Raw genomic sequence first — 24166 nt, 5'->3', positions numbered from 1 at the left:
ATTGTCTCATTATCATTACTGATCTTATTTTATCTCTTAAACTTAATTTATTTACAATGTTTAGGATTCTATTAAGAATTTAATTTTGATACATAATTATTCAATTATATTTATTTATTTGATGACTATTTTCACATCATCAGTATAAAAGATAATTATTGTTACTCATATAATATTAAATATTTAAATTGAAGTATAAAATTATTTTAGTACATTAAAATGAAATTTTTATAATAAAAAAAGAATTAATTGCACTTGTTTATAGGTAAAATCTATATTTATCTATATTTAACAAACTGCAATTAACACTTAAATTTATTGTTTTGTCATTGTCAATCCGCAACAACTGACAAAAAGTCAGAGATTATTACCAGTGGGTGCTGCTCGACTTTCAGCAGTGAAAACTGTAACGACAAGAAGTGAGAAAATCAGAGCAATGCTGATGTTTGTAGATTTAGCCATTCTTCTTCTCTTCAATTATTATATATTCCTTAATTATTTTGAGTTGTGGTTTTAGACGGTGTATGAGTCTCACAATATATATAGGAGAAGTAGAGAAAGATGGAACAATGATTACCAGTTTTTAGGTATATATGTATGTTTGGATTTTATTCTAAAAGCCGGCTTCGGTCGATGATCTTCTTAATCTTCGAGGAAGCATATATTTAGGACATTGGTCATCTTCTTAACCTTCTTAGTGCATTATTGCATACAAGGTCTTTATTATATTGCTGGCCGATCGATATATACCAAAGATTATTTTATCTTATTCAACCATATTCCGTATATACTATAAATTAACTATTAAATTAGTTATTTATATAAATAAATATATTAAATATAAGATACATATTAAAAATAACAGAAGTAATGATCACTAAACCTGAACTTCACTCCTTGCAACGAAGAAAACCAAAACATAGTTAAAATGATAAATATTCTAGATATATATCAACTGAAATTAATTTGTAGTAACAAGGTCGGATTATTTTTAAATATAAGATAATAAACACTATTAAAAAAATATTATTCTATGAAACTCCAATATTAAATTAAAATGGCCTCTAATAAATTAAAAGAATTATTACGCTTCTACCAAAAGAAAGATGATAAAATATATATCATCTATTTATATCGAGTTAATAGTCAAATTGGTCCCCGAAAGATTGTACGATCATCATTTTTTGTCCTCAAAAATTTTTTTTAATCAAATTAGTTTTCGAAAGATTTGACATCAATCACGTTTGTCTTTCCGTTTATGGGCTCACAGGCTCACAGATTCTTTTAACGATAATACACGTGAACCGTTAAGTGACACTTAAGTAAGTCCAAAACGATGCTGTATTGCAAGAATCCCTATTACTGAAGTAACTCTCCCATTCTCCTTTTCCCTTTCACTTTCACTTACACTTTTCTCCTTTTCACCCAAAATCAACGAAGAATCACCAAAACAAAGTGAGAAGAAGAAGCTGCTCTAATCAGCCGTGAAAGCAATAATCAACGACGCTGTTTGCATTGCGATCGCTCCTCCTCATCGCGATCTGAAGGCCACCAGTCTTCTGTGGTGGTAGGCACCATCTCCGGTGAAAGGTAAGTTCTCTTGCGTGGTGAGTTCCTTCTCTATTTTTTCTTTTTTTTTTTTTTATGAATGTGTGGTATTATATTCGTTGATTTTGAATGTTGGTTGATTTCAGGTTAGGGTTTTTGTGCCGGGAGTAATTGCTGTTAGAATTTTGCAATGGTTCAGATGTTTTGTATGTTGAAAAAATCTGAATGCTCTGTTTTGATATGGCTATATGCAATGTGTGTGGATAGATGAAAATTTTTGTTTTGTTTAGTTCATGTAAAAGGCAGGATTTGGTGAAATGGTGTTCATTTTAGATTAAAGTAGTGATTGGAATTTTGTTGCTGAAACATAAATAAATTGTACAAAAAAATAATAAAAAACAGAGTGCACTCTCATGATTTACTGTTGTTATTTTTAATTTGTAGATGAAAAATCATCCAATGACATTTGTTTTCCATCATGGTGAAAAGTTTAAAAATGACAAAAGTGGATCAAAAATTTGGATTAGGCATTTTTGAAAAATTTACATGGACAGATTTTGACTGTATGTGGGCAGGATGTTAATAATCACGTTTACGTGATTGCTTATGCAATTGTGAAAATTGAGAACAAAGGCAATTGGAGTTGGTTCTTGGAACTTCTCCACAATGACCTCGGTGACACACAACATGACTAGGCATTTATCTCAGACATGCAAAAGATGAGGACCATTTTGATTTTCGAAAAGATTTTTAAAGACTTTTTTGACTTAATGAATAACATTTTAAGGACTAATTTGATTTAATGATGATCATTTGAGGACTATTTTAACTCATTATCTTTTCGAGCTTTGATGTTTATACGATGGCTAATTCCAGCTGTGAAAGAAATCATGCCAAATGTTCACCATAGATTCTGCATTTGACATTTGTAGAGGAATTTTTTGAAGCAATGGAAAAACATGGAATTGAAGGATATGGTGTGAAAATGTGCTAGATCAAGAACCGTGTCAAAATTTGAAAGAAACATGAACAAAATAAAAAAGATTATTGAGCCTGCTTGGGAATACCTTGATAAATGACCAAAAGAAGCATGGACAAAGGCACACTTCACAGAAGAGCCAAAGATGGACACAATATGCAACAACGTATGTGAGTCATTCAACGCGAAGATAAAGAATGACAGATCAAAGCCCATCTTAACACTGGCTGAAGAGGTTAGGAGGATCATCATAAAGAGCATGATTGAGAACAGGCGAAAGTTATTGCACTATCAGGAAATTCTTACTCCAGTTCAACAAAGCTAATTATAGGCAATGACAAAACTGTCAAGGAATTGGTTTCCTCAATGGTCAGGTGATGAGAAGGAGGAGTTGTATGAAGTGCAAGGCAGGCCAACGAATATGGTAGTAAATTCAGGAAGTCATACCTGTAATTGTAGATTCTGGCAGCTGACAGATATAAAGAATGTTGGTATAACTTGTGAGTTTAGGTTGTTATATTATGTTGTTAAACTTGTGAGTTAATCTTGTTATATTATATTATCGTGAATCTGTGCATAATTTAATGTTGTTATATTATATTGTTGATGCACTCTGTCTCCGTCGGGATTAGAAGTCTGTGATTTGTCTTAGGTCTTATTTCATTTAAAGATCAATTTATTATTGAATGCAATATTATATGGTACTGGATTTTAACATTGAACTCTTGAGTCTCTTTATAGTATATGTTCGTTGAATTCATTGTTATATTTTAACTAGTTATATATTTTTGTAGAATGATATATTTTTGTTCTACGGAATAGTTAACTAGTTCATAGATTTCATTTTGATACCATTTGAATGATGAATGGCTCATTGTGTATTTTGGTTTCAATTAGTTTGATTAAGACTTTTACTATGTTGACTAGATAAAAATTTAAGATCCTAAAATATTATGAATGAAATATGTAGTACTGTTTATTTAGTGAATTCTTTTAAACATATAAAGATTATGAATGAATTAGGAATGAAATTATGTTGTTAATCTTGTTTTTTTATTGTTTGTAAATTATGTTTCTTTAGTGAATTCTTTTAAATATATAAATTTGTGCTGAAATAATATTTTTATTTTGTTGTGTTTTTGTCCTATTATGTAAAGGTATGCCTTATATGCATGTCATCGCTGCAATTCAAGACAAGAATGATAAGAGGCCTGAGGAGTATTGACATGAGTGGTTAACGATGAAGGCCTATAGAAGAACATATTGCTTCAATGTGAATCCAATAAAAGGGCAAAGATCTATGAAAAAAAACAGGGTCGCCAACACCGGTTCCATCTCCAGTTAAGATCAAGTCGGGTAGGCCCACAATGAACAGGAGAAAGGACAAAGATGAACAACCTGTTGACTCAAAGACACAGATGAAAAAAAAGTATAATTCAATATGGTGCTTGTATTGTGATGAAGTTGGGCACAACAGAAGAACGTGCAAAATGAAGAAATAAGAGGAAGCTGCTGAACAAACAAGGCTTATGCAACTTCAACTTGCAGTAGTTGCTGCCTCTGCTGATGCTAATGCTTAACATGCACCCAATGAAACTCCGATTGATCCTGTTGCTCAAATTCCTACCAATCCACCAGCAACAACTTCAAATGCACCAACTGAAATGATCTTTGACCAATCAGAAGGGATTCCAGTTACACAAAAATCCCAGCCAAATATAATACTTTATTTATAATTCATCTATATTATAAATTATAATGTTCCATAATGTGAATGTGATTAGTGAATTGACTTTATTCTTCATGACGATAAAATGCAGGACAAAGTAACATCAAAACTTCCAAAGCTTCATGTTAAAAAAGGAAAAGCAACAACCCCAGCCTTACCACAACCGGCTGCAGCTGCAACAATTTCAGTTTCAGCTAAAATAATTAAGGGCATCAGTTCTGCTACTACGAAGAAACTTGCTAGCTTAATGACTTTTGTGCTAACTCCCGGATTCAAACACTCGAGGAAGAAAGACAAAGATGATTGAGTTGTGTTGTGTATTAAGGGCTGAATTATATATTTTGTAAAGGGTTAAGGATTAAAATCTTTATGTATTATAGACATATTGAAGTATTTTGTACAACCTTGTTCATATTTTGGTATAGTCCAAAATTAAGTAACTTATGCTTGATATTATGAAGACTTGATTAATAGGTTTGGTATTATTGTGAAGACTATGTTAGCATGCTTATATAGACATGCAAATGCTTTGATTTTAATACATATGATTAGACTTAATTTATCTTATGAGTGATTAAGTATTTATTTTTATTTACTTAGTTTTTAGAATTGTATAAAAATTTATTAAGCTAATGTCAAAATATGCAGGTTGCATGATTGTTAATGGATATTCAAAAATGTTCAACCTCATTTATTATATTTTACTAATACTTTTAATAAGATCCAATAAAATAACATCACCAATACTTTTACAAATTTTTTATTTTTTTACTGATTTGACACAAAGTGCTTCAACCACTAACATAAGTATTATTACTAGGACAAACATAAAAATAAGCAACTTCTTAACTACTCTGACTTCAGCTTCCAAACTACTCATTCTCCAACCTAGTTTCATATTCCAATCTTCATAATCACTTTCAACTTCAAACTCCACTTCTGTCCCACCATTTGCAACTTCAAAAACTTCATATTCACTATCATATCTACCCAACTAAAGTAGTTACATTGACTGCCTTTCTACACATGTCAAGTGAAAAAATTGAATCTCACATTGATAGTGAAAGGAGGGTTCAAGAAACTATGATTCATATCAATTTAAACTCACCTGATATCTTGGACAAACGTGAAACAACCTTTCTAGATTTTTTGGTGTCCAGATTTCTTGATCACAGTTTTCAGTCTACAAAAATAGGTTCTATCCATGTTCATCCTCCATTTTTGCATGGAAGGGTTAGAGCCGAAGCTACCCAACGATCGCGATGATAACCCACCACTTCGTCTTCCACCAACGCTCCGCATCCTGGTTTCTAAACCTAGGAGATGTCTTTGCACCATTGCAACACCACTCCTAAGATGGATTAATGTTTCCGTTCAATTTGGGGATTAGGGTTTATAAAATGGAGATAGGGACTAACTATTTTAACATAATAAGGTGAACATATCTTGTCAGCTTCTAACTGGACACACAACTGTTAACACACTTATCACTTAGCGGTCCACGTGTACTGTCATTAACGAAATTTGTGAGCCTATAAACGAAAAGACAAACGTAATTAATGTCAAATCTTTCGAGGATTAATTTAATTAAAAAAAATTTCGAAGACAAAAATGACGATTGTGCAATCTTTCAAAGACCAATTTGACTATTAACCTTATTTATATCATATAAAAGTTGATACAAATTCATCATAAAATAAATTTATAATATATATATATANTACTACTATATTCTATCGTATATATTCTCTGAAATGAATTGTCTAAAATATTTTCAATCACATTCAAAATTTTAGCATAACAATATCTATTTATTATGTAAATTTTTAATATATCATGCATAATTAATAAAATTAATTTATAATTTGATGTTATATTTTTTGTATTTTTATTTTTAATTATTCTTTTATTTTTTAATTAACAACTAAAGAAAAACTTAAAATTAAGCTATGAAATACTATCTTTTAAAATATGTCAGTAAACAAATAAATAATTTAATTTATAAATAATATAACACTTTTAAATTTATATCATATAATACAATTAATTCAGCTTGGCGCGATGCACTGGTGTTAACATAGTAAATAAACTAAATATAGTAGTGCAGATCTAACAAAACAAACTAGGCAACCAATGTAAGTACCACGAGGAATCCAACCATGATTCCATGAATATCCATCCAATTAATCAAGCACCCGTCAATTATAATTTATAAGCAAGATATTTTCATCCCATATCTTTTGAACCGCCATTACTATATTATTGAAAAGAGAAATATTAAAGGGTCATTAAAATAATTCCTACTTGAATGATTAATCTTGAAAGAGTAGTCGAATCTCGCAGAACTGTGGTCCCATTTGAGACAATTTGAGTCAAACACAAACACTTCCTCTAACAATTATCAAATATTGAAAAAGTATATACAACCAACTAATAATCAGCTAAGAATGGAACAATATAATTAATTATAATTAATTTTATTAATTTATAATTTAATTTATTTTTTAAATTATTATTGACCACGTTCAAAACATGAAGAAAGATACGTAGTGATAGGAGAGAATCACAGAACAGATACTTTGATCATTCATTAATTGGTTCCATATAATTAATTATGTTTTATTAATGCGTAATACATGAAATATAGAAATTATATCAAAAACCATCCAATTTACAAGAAAAAAAAACATCTGTGTGCCTATCAGTAGCAACATCCGATTAAAGTCACCGTTACTAATTTATCAATTGACTGATTCTTGACTTATATAAAATTGGTTCCTAACATTGTTGCCAAATATTATATGATTTTTTTTTAAAAAAACATGCATGTTCTAAAATGTTGCCAAATATGTACTTCTTTTAGTTAAAGACACTGTCATATAGAAAGTAACAATACGGTGCCGTAAATTGATGAATCAAGAATGAATCTGCATGTGACTGGAAAGAAGGAATTCATAATAATAAAAATAGACAAGCCATCTTTTGTCTTTGTCCCACACCACTGGACTCACCGCACGTACTTTTCTACCTTTAATATAATACATATAGATCCACATATGATTAACAATTCCATGTATCATGTATGATGTATGTATGCTTGATTATTACCTTGGAATGTGGAAATTAAACAGCCTTATCACTTAGCTTGGACTTAGTCTATGTGACCCTGACATCATTTGTAGATTTTTTCGCCTACAGTTTCAGGAAATTCAAACCACACGTACTCATGATAGCAATATAAAAAAACAAAATTGATATTTACCCTTTTTTCGTATACACTTTTAATACTAAAAAAACTGTAGAAGAGACTAAGAGAGATGTGGTGATGCATATAAAACTCTTCTATTACCTAATAAGTAAGTAACTGTGTTTGAGCAATAATAATGGCGAGTCCTCTTCCTCTGTACGAGAAAATATATGTAAAGCGCAGATTTCAGAGAGTGATGGACACTTTGATGTTACTTCTCCTCCTCTTGCTCCTCACCTACCGTTTCTTCTCTTTACGTGACAGCTTCACCGTGCCATGGTTCCTTGCTTTCTTGTGCGAGTCTTGGTTCACTTTCACTTGGATTGTGATCCTCAACTGCAAATGGAGCCCGGCATATACCATTACCCACCTTCACCGTTTCCTTCAACACTATCAGCAGTATGCTTCCAATTTCATCATTATGCAGCTCACATGATTATTATGTATGAGCTGAGTTTAATTTGTTGTGGTTTCAGGCAAGATGAGCTTCCAGCAGTGGACTTGTTTGTGGCAACTGCAGATCCAGTTCTTGAGCCACCAATCATCACAGCTAACACTGTTCTATCACTATTGGCGCTTGATTACCCTTCCAACAAGCTAGCTTGCTATGTTTCCGATGATGGTTGCTCCCCTCTTACCTTCTATGCCCTTGTTGAGGCCTCAAAATTTGCAAAGCTTTGGATACCCTTTTGCAAAAAGTACAATCTCCAACTTAGAGCACCCTTCAGGTTCTTCTCTACTAGTGATTCCAACCTTATTAGTACTGAACAAGACTCACTTGAGTTCAAACAAGAACGCTCAAAAATGCAGGTATACTAATACTACAATACAATACTATTAGATAAGAACATGTATATAGTGAATAAAAAAATGATTTGTCTCTTTGTGTGTATTTTAATAATTTGCAGGATATGTATGACAATCTTAGCCGAAAAATTGAAGATGTGACCGCAAAGGCAATTCCATTCCCACTTGATGGAGAATATGCTTCTTTCTTGAACACTGACCGAAGAAATCATCCAAGCATAGTTAAGGTATATATATAAACATGCTATATTATTAGTTAATCTATTTATCTACTATCTAATTATAGTTCGCGTATGTATATAAATTATTCATGTGCCTCTTTCTATTAACTTAAATTTTTCAAAAAAATAATTTTATATATAATACAAGAGTCTATCTTATTAGTTAATTTATTATCTAACGATGTAATATATATATAGTTTCGTGATATAATATGATATCTGAACCTATTCGATACAATGTTGTTGGTTCCCGCATTAATCAAATAAAACGAACAAAAAAAAAGACTAAATAAAAAAATTTAAAAGAGACTCTTATATGTAAGAGAGCATATCATATATAAACGGAAATGGATCTTCTCCAATTTTTTGAACATTTGACAAAATACAGTGTGATCTATCATCTTTGATTCTATAAGTAGGACTAAAAATAAATAAGAGAGAGTGATGAATAGTTAAATTAGACACTGCACATCATCCAATTTTTTTCCACCGGAGATGATCCACTCCCGATATAAACATTTATATTACCAACTTTTGGAAAAAATAACCTTAGCATCTTGTTACAATGATTCTTTTTTCTAATATGTACAATTATTGACAGGTTATATTGGAGAACGAGGAAGGAGTTCGTGAAAGGTTGCCTCACTTAATCTATGTGTCTAGAGAGAAAAGGCCACAACATCCACACGAATACAAAGCAGGAGCTATGAACGTGTTGGTGAGTTTAATTTATTCCCACATTGTTACTATTAATTCCCTGAATCACTGGAATAGTATTAATTTTGCGTGCGCGTGTGTGCGTGCCTGCGCAGACAAGAGTGTCCGGGTTGATGAGCAATGCTCCATTTATGTTGAACGTGGACTGTGACATGGTGGTGAACAATTCAAAGGTTGTTCAACACGCCATGTGCATCTTGATGGACCCTCATAAAGGAAAAGAAATAGCTTATGTTCAGTGTTTCCAGCAGTTTTATGATGGAATCAAAGATGACCCTTTTGGAAATCAGTGGGTGTCTGCCTTTGAGGTATAAAATAAATAAAACCATGCATTAATTTGTGGAAGAAATTAAATGAAAAGAGGCTCATAATATAAATGGTTTGTTTAATGTACAGTACATAATAAGGGGCATGGCAGGGCTCCAAGGACCTTTCTATGCAGGAACAAACACATTCCATAGAAGAAGTGCTATGTACGGTCTTTACCCTCATGAAATTGAAACTGGTAGAAATAAAGGTTGTATTATATTACCATACCATGTTCCAAATCAAATTATTCACTTGTTTAATACATAACCTCATCAAGTTGATTCTTGTGCATGCAGAGAAACTAGCAGAAAGTGTATTGATCAAACAATTTGGAAGTTCAAATGAGTTTGTGAAATCAGTAGCTAGTGCTTTGGAAGGGAATTCATATTCTCCTAATGATGATAGAAGTCCTTCCAATTTCATTAAGGAAGCAACTAAAGTTTCTGATTGTAAATATGAACATGACACTAGCTGGGGCAGTGAGGTAGGATACACTCACTCATGCAAATCAATCACCAATTAAAAATAACTTGAACAATATATGTATTTATATACAAATATATACTATGTAATGAAATGAACAAGCATGTTTTAGTTTATATAATTTAAGCATGTTTTGGTGGTGTAGATGGGGTGGCTATATGGATCAATATCAGAGGATGTGCCAACAGGGATCAATATCTTGAAAAAAGGTTGGAGAGCAGAATCATGCACTCCAGAACCAACACCATTCACAGGATGTGCTCCAGGAGGGTTACTCTCTACAATAGTACAACAAAAGAGATGGGCCTCGGGCCTCACTGTTGTGTTCTTCGGCAAGAACTCTCCTCTTTTGGGCTGTCTCTTTGGTAAGCTCCAATTCAGGGCGGGTCTGGCTTATTGCTGGCTTACCAACTGGGGCTTGCGCTCTGTCTATCTAGTCTGTTATGCTGCACTCCCTCCTTATTGCTTAATCACCAACACCAATTTCTTGCCTAAGGTATGTAACCTTTATTAAGGGAAATCTCATTTATTACTCAAATATTTTAGATTTTGCGCCTTAATTGCGACACATTAAATATGTTTTAGGAATATGCAAGTGTTTCTCTCGTCTGCTAGTAGTAGATGAGACTAAAGTCGACTCAATGTATAAAGAAAAATGATAATTACATGTAATGCAATATTTCAATTCTTTTTTCAGGGTGAAGGGCTAATGATTCCTGTTGCAGTATTTGTGATATACTACTTGTACAGCCTTATAGAGTACGTTACCATTGGGGTGTCATTAAGAGAATGGTGGAACAACCAGAGAATGACCATAATCACAACCAGTACTGCATGGTTCATTGGTTTCTTGAGTGCCATGGTGAAGCTGTTAGGGATATCCGACACAGTCTTTGAAATAACACAGAAGGAACATCCTAGTAAGACTTCTGGTGGTAATAATAACAATGACGAAGAAAAAGAAGAAGATGCAGGTAGGTTCACCTTTGAGGATTCAGCAGTTTTTGTGACAGGAACAACAATTTTGATAGTCCAAGTGACAGCATTGTTGATAAAGTTTATGGGGTTGCAACCACCAGCAGCAGGTGATGATGAGAGTGGCAATGGGGCAGGTGAATTGGTGTGTAGCATGCTGTTGGTATTGTGTTTCTGGCCATATCTGAAAGGGTTGTTTCAAAGAGGGAAATATGGGATTCCATTTTCCACATTGTGTAAATCAGCACTTCTTTCATTTGCCTTTGTGCAATTCTCAAGATATACCATTAATGCTGCTTGATTAATAGTACACTTCTTATAGCTTCTGTTGTATTCTATGATATCCTGTATTCTTGTATCAATTATTGCTGAACCAATAAAAATGTTACAAAAATAGTCAAATAATACCATCACTTTCTAATAAAAAAAATAATCCAAAATCTAAAATAAAAAATTATTCAAAACATAAAAAAATATTTAAAACATATAAAAAAATATATCTCAAATTTTAAAACACAGACATTTAAAATTAATTAAAAGAATCATCAAAAATCTAAGAAAAAGATAAAAATCGTGTGTGACGATTAGTGCACGAATGATGGACACGCGGCGCACGCAGCACTATGGTACGAATTTGTCGAAGAAGAGAAAGAAGAGGAAGATGAAAAAGAAGGAGATGAATGTGGACAACATAAATATTGAAGCACATTTTTTAAAATTTAAAAATTAGCTCAAGTTTATCGAAATTAGTTACACTCTTAATTAATTATCTATACTTTTTTTTATAACGATACCATTATTTTTTTATTAGTCAAATTTAATCTAGATTTCTTGATTTGATTTATAACAAATTTTAAATATATAAAATTTATTAATTTTTATATTTTTAAATTAAATATTTTTTTTCAAGAAATATTGGGAGATTATTGGTTCAGATATTTGGAATATGGTTAAAAAAAATTTTTTTGGAGGTACTATTGATTCAAAGATAATGAAGACTTTTTGGTTCTAATTCTTAAGGTGGATTCACCAGTATTAATGAAAAAATTTAAACTTATTAGTCTCTGTAATGTAATCTATAAGGCCATTACTAAAGTTCTGGTCAACAGACTCCACCTTCATTTTACCGATATTGTTGGCCCTCTTCAATGGGGGTTTATTCCTGGAAGAGAAACACCAGACATTATTATAGCGCAAGAGGTTCTTCATTTCATGAAAAAGACCAAATCAAAGAAAGAAATTTTGGCGTTTAAGATTGATTTAGAGAAAGCATATGACAGAGTTGATTGGAGGTTTCTAAAGCAGACCCTCATGAAATTTATTTTTTCTATTCCTATAGTCAACTTGATTATGAGTTGTGTCACTTCATCCTCTTTGGCTATTCTCTGAAATGGTGATAAATTAGACAGTTTTACTCCTAGACGAGATCTTTGGCAAGGAGATCCTATGTTACCATATCTTTTTATGTTGTGTATGGAGAGACTGTCCTCCTTGATTAACAATCAATTTGTTATGAGAATGTGGAAGCCGGTTGCTATTTCTAGAGGAAGTTCAAGAATTTTTTATTTAATGTTCGCCGATAATTTGCTTCTTTTCTGTAAAGCGGAGAAATGACAAATTCAAAATATAATGGTAGCTTAGAGAGTTTCTATAAAGCTTTTGGGATGAAAATTAATGTGGAGAAGTCTAAAGCGTTGTGTTTCCATAATATTTCAGCGACTAGAAAAGAAATCTTTATTGAGGTATCTTCGTTTCGTCCAGAATTTAAGCAAATACCTCAGGATTACTCTTAGTCATTCTCAGGTACCCAAGCATCTTTTAATGAGGTTCTGGATGAGATTCGAGGATGGCTAGCCAGCTGAAAAGGACGACTCAACAGGGCGGGAAGGCTTTGTTTGATCATTCAGTTGTGACGGCTATTGCTACTTACCGCATGCAAGCCTATTTCTTTCCCAAAGGGATAACAAATTCTATAGCATTTATGATGAGAACTTTTCTCTAAAAATGTCAAGCCAATGGTTGGGGTTAAATCTTGTTAGTTGGAAGGTATTGGTCACTCTAAAAAAATTTGGTAGTCTAGAAATATGAGATCCATTTTGTGCTAATGTTGCTCTTTTTAGGAAGCTAGTTTGGCAACTCTTTCATCATCCCCACAAGTTTTGGGTTCAACTGTTGGTAGCTAAATACCGTTTTTCTCTGGGTGACACTTTTAGTCATTCTACAGATAACAGATCTTATGTTTGGAGGAGTTTGTGTAAAATTTGAAATATTTTGAAGGATGATTTTGATTGGTGTATTGAGAATTTAGACCAGAATCTTTAGTTTTCTAAATGAAAAAAATAAGGACAGTTATGTAATGAGATAGATTATATTTATATTTCTGATTCGGATCTCCAAATTTTAGATATATGGTCGGTTGGGGAGTGACACCTTGAGAAGATCTATTCTCCTCTTCACCAGGTTTTGCATGAAAGCATTTTCTCCTACAACCTGGATGTACAAGCGGGTTCACTGGTAGATTGGACTTGGTTTGGTGGGACGGCTAAGGTTTATGAAGTCCGTAATGGCTACTTATAACTCTGCTAGAAGATGTTCGGATGGAAGGAGAGAGGAAACTGACTTTGGCTTTAGCATTACTTGTTCCAAAAAAGATCAAATTCTGGGCTTGATTTGGCTTTGTCTGCGAGAGGTACTGTCCACTGCTGTTTTTCATCTCAAGAGAGAACTTTCACCTACAGATAATTGCCTCAGTTACTTGACTTGTCAGGAAACAGTTTGCACTATATTCGGAACTGCTCGAAAGCTTAGTTTGTTTGGCAGACTCTAGAGATTTTCAGCCATTCTCTTGATTTGAAGAACTAGTTCTTGTCCCCTAGCAAAGAGCATCTTTTTAGATTTTTTTCTGATCTGTGATGGATTTAGAGAATTAGGAACAATGAGATTTTTAACCATCATGAGTCTTGGCCTCCTTTTAAAGTGGCTCCTATGGTTTTAGCCTTTGAGAAGGAGTTTCGAAATGTCTTTGAATTACAACGAGTTTCTATTCCTTCTATGATTAGTTGTTCTTCGGTTCCTCCTTCAATGGGTACTTTTAAGGTCAATTGTGATGCTAGTTAATCTGATTTTGGGGATCGGATTGGTTTTGCTTATATTAACAAAGATTGGAACGGAAATCGACAATGAGACTGTTTGAAAACAATAGAGAGCTGCAATATTTTTCAACGAGAGTTATTTACTATTTGGGGATGATTTCTTTTAGTTTGGGACTTGAGACAAAGAGATGTGATTTGCGAAACGGATTGTTTATAGGCTTTTATTCTTGTTAACAATTCTCGTGATAATACCAAATGTATAGATTTTTTGTTGCTTAAAGTCAGATATCATGATTTGAAAGTGGCGTGTTGATTTCGCTTGATCTTGTAAGATACAAACAAAGTAGCAGACACCATGACAAAGATGGCGTTAAAATCGCATTCGCAGTATATAAAGCTTCTAGCTAGTACCTTGAAAAGAGTTTAAGATGAGCATTCACAGAAATTACTGTGGGCCTTCTTAGTCTTTTAGAATTTTATCTTCCTTTTTTATTTGGTTATTTTAAATTTTTAATAAAAAAATTAGATTATGTTACCTGTACATTAAAATTAGCCACTAAAATTAGTCATCAGTATAAAATATATGCTAAAATATAAATACACATTGAAAATAAATTAAATCACACATATATTTATACACAAATATACTGATTTTAGTGTACAAATAACATTTTCCAAAAAAATATCTATCTCTGGATTTGCGCGGGTCAGAGAGATCAACTTCAGTGATGCCCTCTCATGTCTTTTCATATTTCTTGAATTTTGTTTTCATTATACGTAGATGTGCCTTCCCACCACAACCACATTGGAAGAAAAGATGTTTTCATTATCTCTCCAGGGCTTTCCTTTTCGGCTGGGACAATACACGTTATGGTCCAAAAACTTTTGTTACACGAGGAAAGCGAGTCCAGTTGAGTTGAATAAAGGAAACTCAATTATTATTATTATTATTATTAAATACATAATATGTATTGATATAAATAATTAAAAAAAATATAAATACTCTCGTAATGGTCTCTCTATATAAAAATGACCTTGTGAATGTTAAATATTTTGATATATTTGACCAAATATATTTTACTGAATTATCTAACAAATCACGGTATTATTTTCATGTGAAGATTTCATGTGAATATTCAAAAAATAAAAATAAAAAAATGGCAGCGAAGCAGGGGAAGTGTTCTCCGCCTTTAAAATGCCGACTTCCCCTGAAGCTCGTTGACTACAATAACTACAAGAAAAGGTTACTGGGAGTGAGAGAGAAATCACAATGGGAATCAGTGAAGAGAGTAGTACTGAGCCTCTATACGAAAAAATATGGGTAAAATACACACTTTCAAGGGTAATGGATTCAATTATTCTGTTCCTCCTTGTTTTGCTACTCTGCTACCGTGTATTCTCCTATGATGACATGAACCACCACTCATACCCTTGGTTCCTTGCTTTCATGTGCGAGTCATGGTTCACTTTCACTTGGTTAACCATCATCTCCACCAAATGGAACCCTTCATATACCATATCCTACCCTCACCGTCTCTTCTCCCGGTAAAAAATAAAAGTGTTGGTCACTTAACATTTCTGATTCCGAACCTATGTATCTATTATTAACTATATATATTGTGATTTTTTTTTATGTAAAGGGTAGCTGAGCTTCCATCAGTGGACTTGTTTGTGACAACAGCAGATCCAGTTCTTGAACCACCAATCATAACAGTGAACACTGTTCTGTCACTTTTGGCACTTGATTACCCTTCCAACAAGCTTTCTTGCTATGTCTCCGATGATGGTTGCTCCCCTCTTAACTTGTATGCTCTTGTGGAGGCTTCAAAGTTTGCAAAGCTTTGGGTACCTTTCTGTAAGAAGTACAATGTAAAAACTAGAGCACCCTTTAGATACTTCGATTCTAATAATAATAATGAGGCCACCGCACCCAACAATAGTCCAGAATTCATGCAAGAATGGTTGGCAATTAAGGTGATTATTATTATCAAGTACATGCATATCGATGTTAGTTTATGTATATATGTATGAATTTGAAGTCTTTAATTTAATTTATGCAGGACGGGTATGAGCATCTTTGCAGTAAAATTCAAAATGCGACAAAGAAATCAATCATGCTCGACCAAGAATTTCACGTATTCTCAACGACACAGCTCAATAACCATCCAACCATAATCAAGGTGCATGAAGTACTCGCTATATGAGAAGGATGAGAAAGCATAAAAAACTATTTTTTAATTAGTTAATATCCCATTCTAAAAAAGTTAGTTGGTATTGACTTAAAAAAAAGTTAATTCTCTAACATTATTCAAAAAAACATATAACAATGCATTTCGAAGGGAGATTGAAACTGAAACTGAAGAGTATATTTATAATATAAAAAGTTAAATGAGAATAATTTTAAAAAAAATATTATCACAATTTTAATTTTTATTTTTAAAAATTTTATTCCTCTATGTTTTTATTTTATAGAAGTATTGAAGGATTGAAATTTTGTGTCCCAAACTGAAATTCATTTTTTAATCACTAAATATAATACTCAATCTCAATCTTTTAATTTTAATTTCATTCTTAAAATATAAAAGCAATCTAAGAATTTTTTTTTTCTCTTTAAATGATTAGGTGACAAAGTGTATAAAATTAAAAATATCTATAAAAATTAATAAATTCAACATTTTTTTTTTAAAAAATCAAATACATATTTTGAAAAATATGTCTAACAAGAAAAGAAATTATAGATATTCATTTTTTGGAGGAAATGACAAAAGCATGTAATTTTTATGTGGAGTGTTTTTTTAATATTTACACAATAATATTTTTATATAAAAATAATATTATAAATTATTAAATAATTTAATATATTTAATTAAATCATCTAACTATTTATAGAATTATTTTCATGTGAAAATGTTCGAAAGATATTCAATTTTGTTTTTGCCTTAACATGGCATGGGGTCTACTTAAGGAGCTGCTATTGGACGTGGACTCACCACACTAACCGACACGTGAAGCATTACCACTATCTCAGCCTGACACTCTGACAGTATCTAAAAAAAAGTCAATTTTATTTTACTTTTTTGTTGTCTTGGTTAAATAAGGTTACTGATTGTGTCCCACATCTTCAACTATTTACTAACGAATAGGTGCTATTACTGTATTATTAGAAGAAGAAAAAAGGACACAATCATTCTCATGCATTTATGAATAATACATGTTAAAATAGTATTTTCACCATGATGATGATGGCATTAGGTAATATGGGAGAACAAAGAAGGTGCTTCAGATGGGGTGCCCCATTTAATCTATGTATCAAGAGAGAAGAACCCTAATCATCTACATCGGTATAAGGCTGGTGCTATGAATGTCTTGGTATGTTCTGCCTTCCATCACATTAGAGATAATAGGAAATCAATTTAAAATAGTTTAAAATTATTTTATTTTATATTTTTTAATTATTATTAAAATAATTTAAAAATTTTAGATATAATAAATATATAATTATGGATGTTATATAAAATAAAATAGTTTTAAATTATTATCATAAAAAAAAGTATATATAATCAATTGAGCATCATTCAATATTTGCATTGTGCATGTTAGTCTCTTTTTTTTCTCCTCTTCTTCCTTTTCTTCTTTTCTTAGATTTTGGATGATTCTTTTAAATTTTAACTATATTAGATAATTTTTTTTTCTCGATTTCAGATATGTCTTTTTTATATGTTTTAAATATTTTTTTATGTTTTTTATGATTTTTTTCGGTTTTGGATGATTTTTTTTAATAGTTTTAGATGTTTCTTTTTTAATTTTCGTATGATCTTTTTTCAATATTTTTTTATGATCATTTTGTTAGATTTCGAATTTTTTAAAATAATTTTGAATATTTCTTTTTTTGTTAGGTTTTTTATTTTCTTTTGTTATGTTTTGGAGTTTATTAGGTTTTGGATAACAATTATTTTAAATGTTTATTTTTATTTGGTTTTAGATATTTTTTAATGTTAAATTTTTTTATTTAATTTTAAATATTTTTCATAATGATTTGAATTCTTATTATTTTCAAAATAAAAATTCTAAAAAAAAAACCATATCCAATTCATTTTTTTTCTTAATAGACTTTTTTTTTACTAATTGGTTGTAGTTGGTTATTTTTTTTAGTTAGTTACCTAACAAAGTTGTTATTGTAATTAATTTTACAACATATATCAAATTTATTCAATCAAGTGGTTAATTAAGGAGTCTAGATGAAATGGTTTTTCATAATCATTGAATTAATTTGAATTTGTATGTATGATGAGCAGACAAGAGTGTCCGGATTGATGACAAATGCTCCGTACATACTGAACGTAGACTGTGACATGCATGTGAACAATCCAGAGATTGTACAACATGCCCTATGCATTTTGATGGATCCAAATTCAGATAAAGAAGTTGCATTTGTTCAATGTCCTCAGCAGTTCTATGATGGATTAAAGGATGATCCCTTCGGAAATCAACTAGTCACAGTATTTGTGGTTAGTCAAATCAAACATAATGTCAACAACAACCACTAATAAGTAAAGGAAAATATTATTTAATTGCTTTTGTTGTTGTGATCATGCAGTACATAGGTGGTGGAGTCTCTGGTATTCAAGGAATTTACTATGTAGGAACCAATTGCTTTCATAGAAGAAAAGTTCTTTATGGCCTTTCTCCTCACCATCACATTCAAAATGGAAGCAAGGATCTTGGTATAGCCATATAGCAAAATATACAAATATTTTTCTCTTTTTTTAAAAAAGAGGCGTTGTGTTATAAATATATACCATTATCACTATTTTCAGGAAAATCATCAAAAAAGAATATAATATTTGGAAGTTTGGAAGAGTTTGTGGAATCAGCTGCTCAAGCATTGGAAGGGAAGAAGACATTTACTCAAAATGCTAATCTTTGCAACTCTCTTGAGGCAGCCAAGGAAGTTGCTGCTTCTGGATATGAACATGGTACTGATTGGGGCAACAAGGTACATGCAACATAGCATAACATAACATATATAGTATTTCATAAGTTAACATAATAAATAACTTAATTTTGATGCACCATTATTGTAAAAATAATTTTATACGTGCATTCAATAATGTAATACTACATCGTTAAAAATACATATTTTTTTATATTTATTATCTAAAAAAACAGATATGATTAAACGAGTGTATCAAAATTAAACTCTATAATAATTTATCAAACAATTAAATAAAATCTTGTATGATATTTTTAAATTAGTTTAATTATTCTATTGGTTTCTGTAGTTTTATCAAATTTTTAATTAGATTTCTATATTTTTTTCTTTTAATTAAGTCCCTACAATACTTTTAATTTTGTAATTAGGTTTTTTCTAGTATAAAAAATATTATAGTTAATTGAATATTTTTTACTATCCGCAATTAAGAACCTAACTAGATGTTTAATCACATACTTTTTGAGAGAAATATTGTGTTAATTTTAACGTTTTTTATATAAAAAGGACCTAATTATAAAAAAAATTAATGTTGGGACTCAATTAAAAAAATATAAAAATCTAACTAAAAATTTAATAAAATTATAGAGATTAATAGAATAATTAAACATTTTAAATTTTATATTAGGTGGGGTGGATGTATGGATCATCAGCAGAGGATATACTTACTGGGCTGACAATGCACACAAAAGGTTGGAGATCTGAAAGCTGTGTGACAGATCCAATAGCATTTATGGGCTGCACGGCCCAAGATAGTGTAGTCCAAATAGCCCAATCTCAGAGATGGGGCTCAGGGCTGCTTGATATTTTCTTTAGCAAGAACTGTCCTATTTTTGGCACCATATTTGGTAAGCTCCAATTCAGACAGTGTTTGGCATACATTTGGGTCACTACTTGGGCCTTAAGATCTGTTCCTGAAACATGCTATGCCCTCCTCCCTGCCTATTGCATCATTACCAACTCCTATTTCTTGCCTAAGGTGATACACTACTACTACGGCCATTTTTCTTTAATATTACCTAATTACGAGTAAACTACCATTTTTTTATTATGAAATATTTAATTGCCAACAATTTTACCTCTAAAAGATATAAATTAATTCGATATCCATCATTTGAGTTAATTTTGTCGAACTAATCTAATTTTTTATGAGTATTAAGTTAACTTACATTTCTAGTGACTAGAATTGTTAGTACTCAAATATTTCATAATCAGAAATAATAGCTTAGTCAAACAATACTATTAGATTATCTATTAGGATAATGTGGAATTAAAATATCTTACCCACTTTTTTCAATACTTGAATAATTGTGTTCTAAATGATGAATGATGATCATGCAGGATACAACATGTCTACTCTATTAGAGTATTTGAAAACTGGATTGTCAATGAGATCATGGTGGAACAACCTGAGGATGTCAAGAATAACTGCAATGAACCCATGGATTTTTTCATTTGTGACAATTCTACTAAAAAAATTAAGGATACTTGACTATGCATTTGTAATTACAAAGAAAGAACTACCATCTAATAATGAGGGTTTAGATAAGAATAATGTAAATGCTGGTGGTAGGTTCATTTTCAACAAGTCGTTGGTATTTGTGCCAGGCACAACCATCTTGCTTGTTCAACTCACAGCTTTGATTATCAACTTTTTTGGATGGCAACCAAAGGCTAGAAGTGGTGGACAAAGTTCAGGGTTTGGAGAATTAATTTGCAGCATTTATGTTGTTCTGTTTTACTTGCCATTCTTGAAAGGGCTATTTAGGAAAGGAAAATATGGGATACCCTTAAGCACAATATGCAAGTCAATGGGGTTGGCTTTGTTCTTTGTGCACCTTTCAATGTTTATTGTTTGACTTTCACAGCTCTATGGAGTTTCTTCAAGAGTAAAATTTAAGTTGTCCTTAACCTTAATTATCACCATTGTGTATCTTTGTTTTGATCACCCTTGTTTTTTAAATAAAGGATGCTTATTAACTTCAATTATTAGTTTGTAGTATATTTGAAGGCGGTTGTTTTGGTGTAGAAGCTAGTGTTATTTCTACAAATATAGAAGTGGTGTGGTGATCGGATGTAATGTTATGTGTCTACAAGCGGCAAAACAACAGCCAATGGACCACATTGCATAGATTGGATTATCAAATGCCTATACCCTAAATCTTAAAATCCTACCACATGATAATTCCATCATCCTTCACAATTAATGCAATATGTCACAATATTGTCTAAAATGAAATCCTCTAATTCTATACGTTTAGTGTTAACCATGATATATATACAATTTTAAAAAATTTTATTTTCATATTTTAACACAACATAGTCGGAACACTAATTATTAACAATTTACATATTCACATTATTTCAAATGTAACATCATAGATCATACATCATTAACTTGACATTTTAAAATAAGTGAATCGAGTCACATATTTTAAATATTTAACTGAAATTAAGACAACTGATTTTTTCTATAATTGACTAATTATTTCATATTACTTTTTCTTACTATATTTGTCCACCTAACAAAATTCATCCATATAATCTTAACGGCATTGTCATTTTTTTTTTTTACTTTCTCTAAGTCCCGTATTTTCTTTTCATCTAAATTTTCTGCTTCAAATGTGTGCTTACTTTTTTTTAAACATTCTTTCTTCAATTCAAACCACAAAATAAAATATTCTTCCATCCAACTTACATGAGTCTAATCCACTCAGCAAAATACTTTTTTAATTTACTATAATACAAAGATTTTACCAGAAAAACAAAAATCAGCCCAGCTCCATGATTATTATTATTACATTGTTAATTACTGCTAACCCAGTTAACCTCCAATGAAAATTAACACTCCACCACCTGCTACTAGCCATACACGTTTTGCATAATACTGCAATGGAACAGAAGTTGTTCTCTCAACGTACACTGTCAACTTCTCATAATAACAAAACACTTCTACATGTGTAGAAACAAGACACGCTTCTACACCAGAGAATCAGCCATATATGAATTTAGTATAGTGTAGAAGATTTACTAAACATATTTGGTACTAGCTATTCTTTTTTGTATGGTTATAAGTTAATATGACCTGATTATGTGATTCAAATCAATTTATTCTATATGAAAATTATATTTAAAATTTATTTTTGAATAAAGTAACAATTAAGTCTCTGATATTAATTTTGGATTAATTAGTCTCTGAAAAAAATTAATTTGGTCCTTCACAATAGCAAACGATTGATGCGTTATATTTTTCTATCAATTCATCACGTAAAACTTAATGTTGGTGTTTATATATTCAGTTAATTAGTGTGATGTGTCTATTTATAAAAGGTAGATAACAATTTTTGGAGTGAAAATTTACATATTTTGGTAGTATTTGTGATAAATAGGGGTGAAAATAGGCCAGGACAGGCCAAGCTTTGCTCTTAACAGGTTTGGTCTGTCATGTAGTTAATTGGCTTGAGTCTGACCTACAGCTTGCTATAGGCTTTTTTTTAAAGTATTAAACATGGCCTGTTATTCAGTCTGGCCTGACCTGAAGCCTGTTAAAAGGCTTGATAATTTTTTTTACAAAAATAAAAATATTATTTAAAAAAATTATTTTCTAATAAACATATTTATATTTAATATGTCATATTTAATATTTATAAAAAAGTTTAAATTTTATAAGTATTTAAAATATACAAAACTATTTATAATTAAATATAATAAATTTAAAATATCTCATAATTTTGTTAATAATAAAAAAATTATTTATATATGTAATTATGAATTAACAGGTTTAGGCAGGCTTGACAGGTCAATGAGGCTAATTAGTGAGCTTAGGCCTGGCCTATTAACATAATAAGACTTTTATAAAAGTCTGAGCCTGTGCCTATTTTATAACAGAGCAGGCCAGGTCAGGCCAAACACAGGCCAGGCTACAGGCCTTTGGCAGGCCGCAGGGCCTTTTTCTACCTCTAGTGATAAATAGAGACTAATTGATAAAAATTATATAAAAACTCAAAAGATAATAAATATTTTACTGTCTAAATCCACATTATTTCTATAGTTGTGTAGTAATAACAGGACACATCCCATTGTAGATAATAAAATATATAGACCACTTCATTTTATTTCGCACTATTAGGGATGGCAAAACTCTCCGAAACGCAGGGATCTCTGCGGGAACTGCCCCGAATGGGGATCCGACTGTGAAGAATTTTTTCCGCGGAAATGGAGATGGGAGACAAAATTCTCCCGAGGCAGGCGCGGGGATCCCTGTCCCGTTTCTGCTATTCTCCGAAATTTATAAATTTACTGAATTATCCTTACTAGTTTATTTCTCATATATGTTTTTTAGTTATTTCTCTCTCTCACCCAACTTCTCTGTAGCTACCCCATCGCCACTCTTCCTTTTCACCGCATTGTCACACCTCACCGTACCATCACTCTCAGCATCGTGCTTTCTATTTGCGGCGTTCCTTTTCGTAACTCTGTCGGCATGTCCACTCTTTTCTCTGTTGTCGCGTCTCCCACCTCGTCCACTACTTTGTCTTATGGCTCGTCGTTGTGTCCTCCCACTTCGTCATTTCAAAAAAGTCACCATTGTCTCATTTAAACTTTTTATATAAAATCTTGCTGATTTTGTATAGGATAGATACTTACAGCTCTATTCATATGGAAATTAATAATTAGTTAGAACTATCAGATAAATGGGGAATGGGGTCCCGCGGGGAGTGGGGCCCCGTGAGAAATTGGGATGGAGAGTAATATTCCTCCACGGTGGAAAATGGAGACGGAGATGGGGAGCAAATCTGGGGACGGGGATGGGGAGCAAGGAGGCATCCCCCGTCCCCTCCTGCCCCCATTGACATTCCTACGCAGTATTATTAACGAAAAGACATACATATTCATTGTTTATTATCGTGAAGGACCTAATTAATACTTAAAAAAAACTAATTAATTCGAAGTCAAAATTTTTAAAAATCTAATTGTGACTTTATTCTTTATTTTTATTTTTGAATTTATGATAATCAAAATTGTATAACATTTAATTTGATAAACATTTGTTTTCTTGAATAATAGTT

General features: G+C 31.5%; 2 protein-coding genes across 2 annotated transcripts; both read left to right on the top strand.

Moving 5' to 3' along the window:
- The first annotated feature begins 7559 nt into the window (after positions 1-7559).
- On the top strand, positions 7560-11348 carry LOC107462057 (cellulose synthase-like protein B4). The gene is made up of 9 exons (XM_016080617.3): positions 7560-7902; positions 7980-8313; positions 8412-8537; positions 9133-9249; positions 9344-9556; positions 9645-9765; positions 9854-10041; positions 10186-10536; positions 10738-11348. The coding sequence occupies exons 1-9, from the start codon at positions 7640-7642 to the stop codon at positions 11314-11316; spliced, it is 2292 nt and encodes a 763-aa protein (XP_015936103.1). The 5' UTR covers positions 7560-7639; the 3' UTR covers positions 11317-11348.
- Positions 11349-15319: 3971 nt separating this feature from the next.
- LOC107461961 (cellulose synthase-like protein B4) lies at positions 15320-21083 on the top strand. The gene is made up of 10 exons (XM_052253328.1): positions 15320-15652; positions 15748-16081; positions 16168-16287; positions 17360-17476; positions 18403-18615; positions 18705-18831; positions 18925-19103; positions 19726-20126; positions 20282-20289; positions 20439-21083. The coding sequence occupies exons 1-10, from the start codon at positions 15378-15380 to the stop codon at positions 20954-20956; spliced, it is 2292 nt and encodes a 763-aa protein (XP_052109288.1). The 5' UTR covers positions 15320-15377; the 3' UTR covers positions 20957-21083.
- The last annotated feature ends 3083 nt before the right edge of the window (positions 21084-24166 follow it).

The sequence above is a fragment of the Arachis duranensis genome, chromosome 8 (genome assembly GCF_000817695.3).
Source record: "Arachis duranensis cultivar V14167 chromosome 8, aradu.V14167.gnm2.J7QH, whole genome shotgun sequence".
Classification (NCBI taxonomy): Eukaryota; Viridiplantae; Streptophyta; class Magnoliopsida; order Fabales; family Fabaceae; genus Arachis; species Arachis duranensis.
Note: the sequence above shows the minus strand (reverse complement) of the source record. Positions and strands in the feature narration are given on the sequence as shown.

Excerpts from the sequence above, each read along its gene's own strand:
- LOC107462057 (XM_016080617.3), top strand. The coding sequence starts at position 7,640 with ATGGCGAGTCCTCTTCCTCTGTACGAGAAAATATATGTAAAGCGCAGA. Across the intron at positions 7,903-7,979 it reads TTCCTTCAACACTATCAGCA|GCAAGATGAGCTTCCAGCAG; the intron begins GTATGCTTCCAA and ends TTGTGGTTTCAG. Across the intron at positions 9,766-9,853 it reads TGAAACTGGTAGAAATAAAG|AGAAACTAGCAGAAAGTGTA; the intron begins GTTGTATTATAT and ends TTGTGCATGCAG.
- LOC107461961 (XM_052253328.1), top strand. The coding sequence starts at position 15,378 with ATGGGAATCAGTGAAGAGAGTAGTACTGAGCCTCTATACGAAAAAATA. Across the intron at positions 16,082-16,167 it reads AAGAATGGTTGGCAATTAAG|GACGGGTATGAGCATCTTTG; the intron begins GTGATTATTATT and ends TAATTTATGCAG. Across the intron at positions 16,288-17,359 it reads ACCATCCAACCATAATCAAG|GTAATATGGGAGAACAAAGA; the intron begins GTGCATGAAGTA and ends TGATGGCATTAG.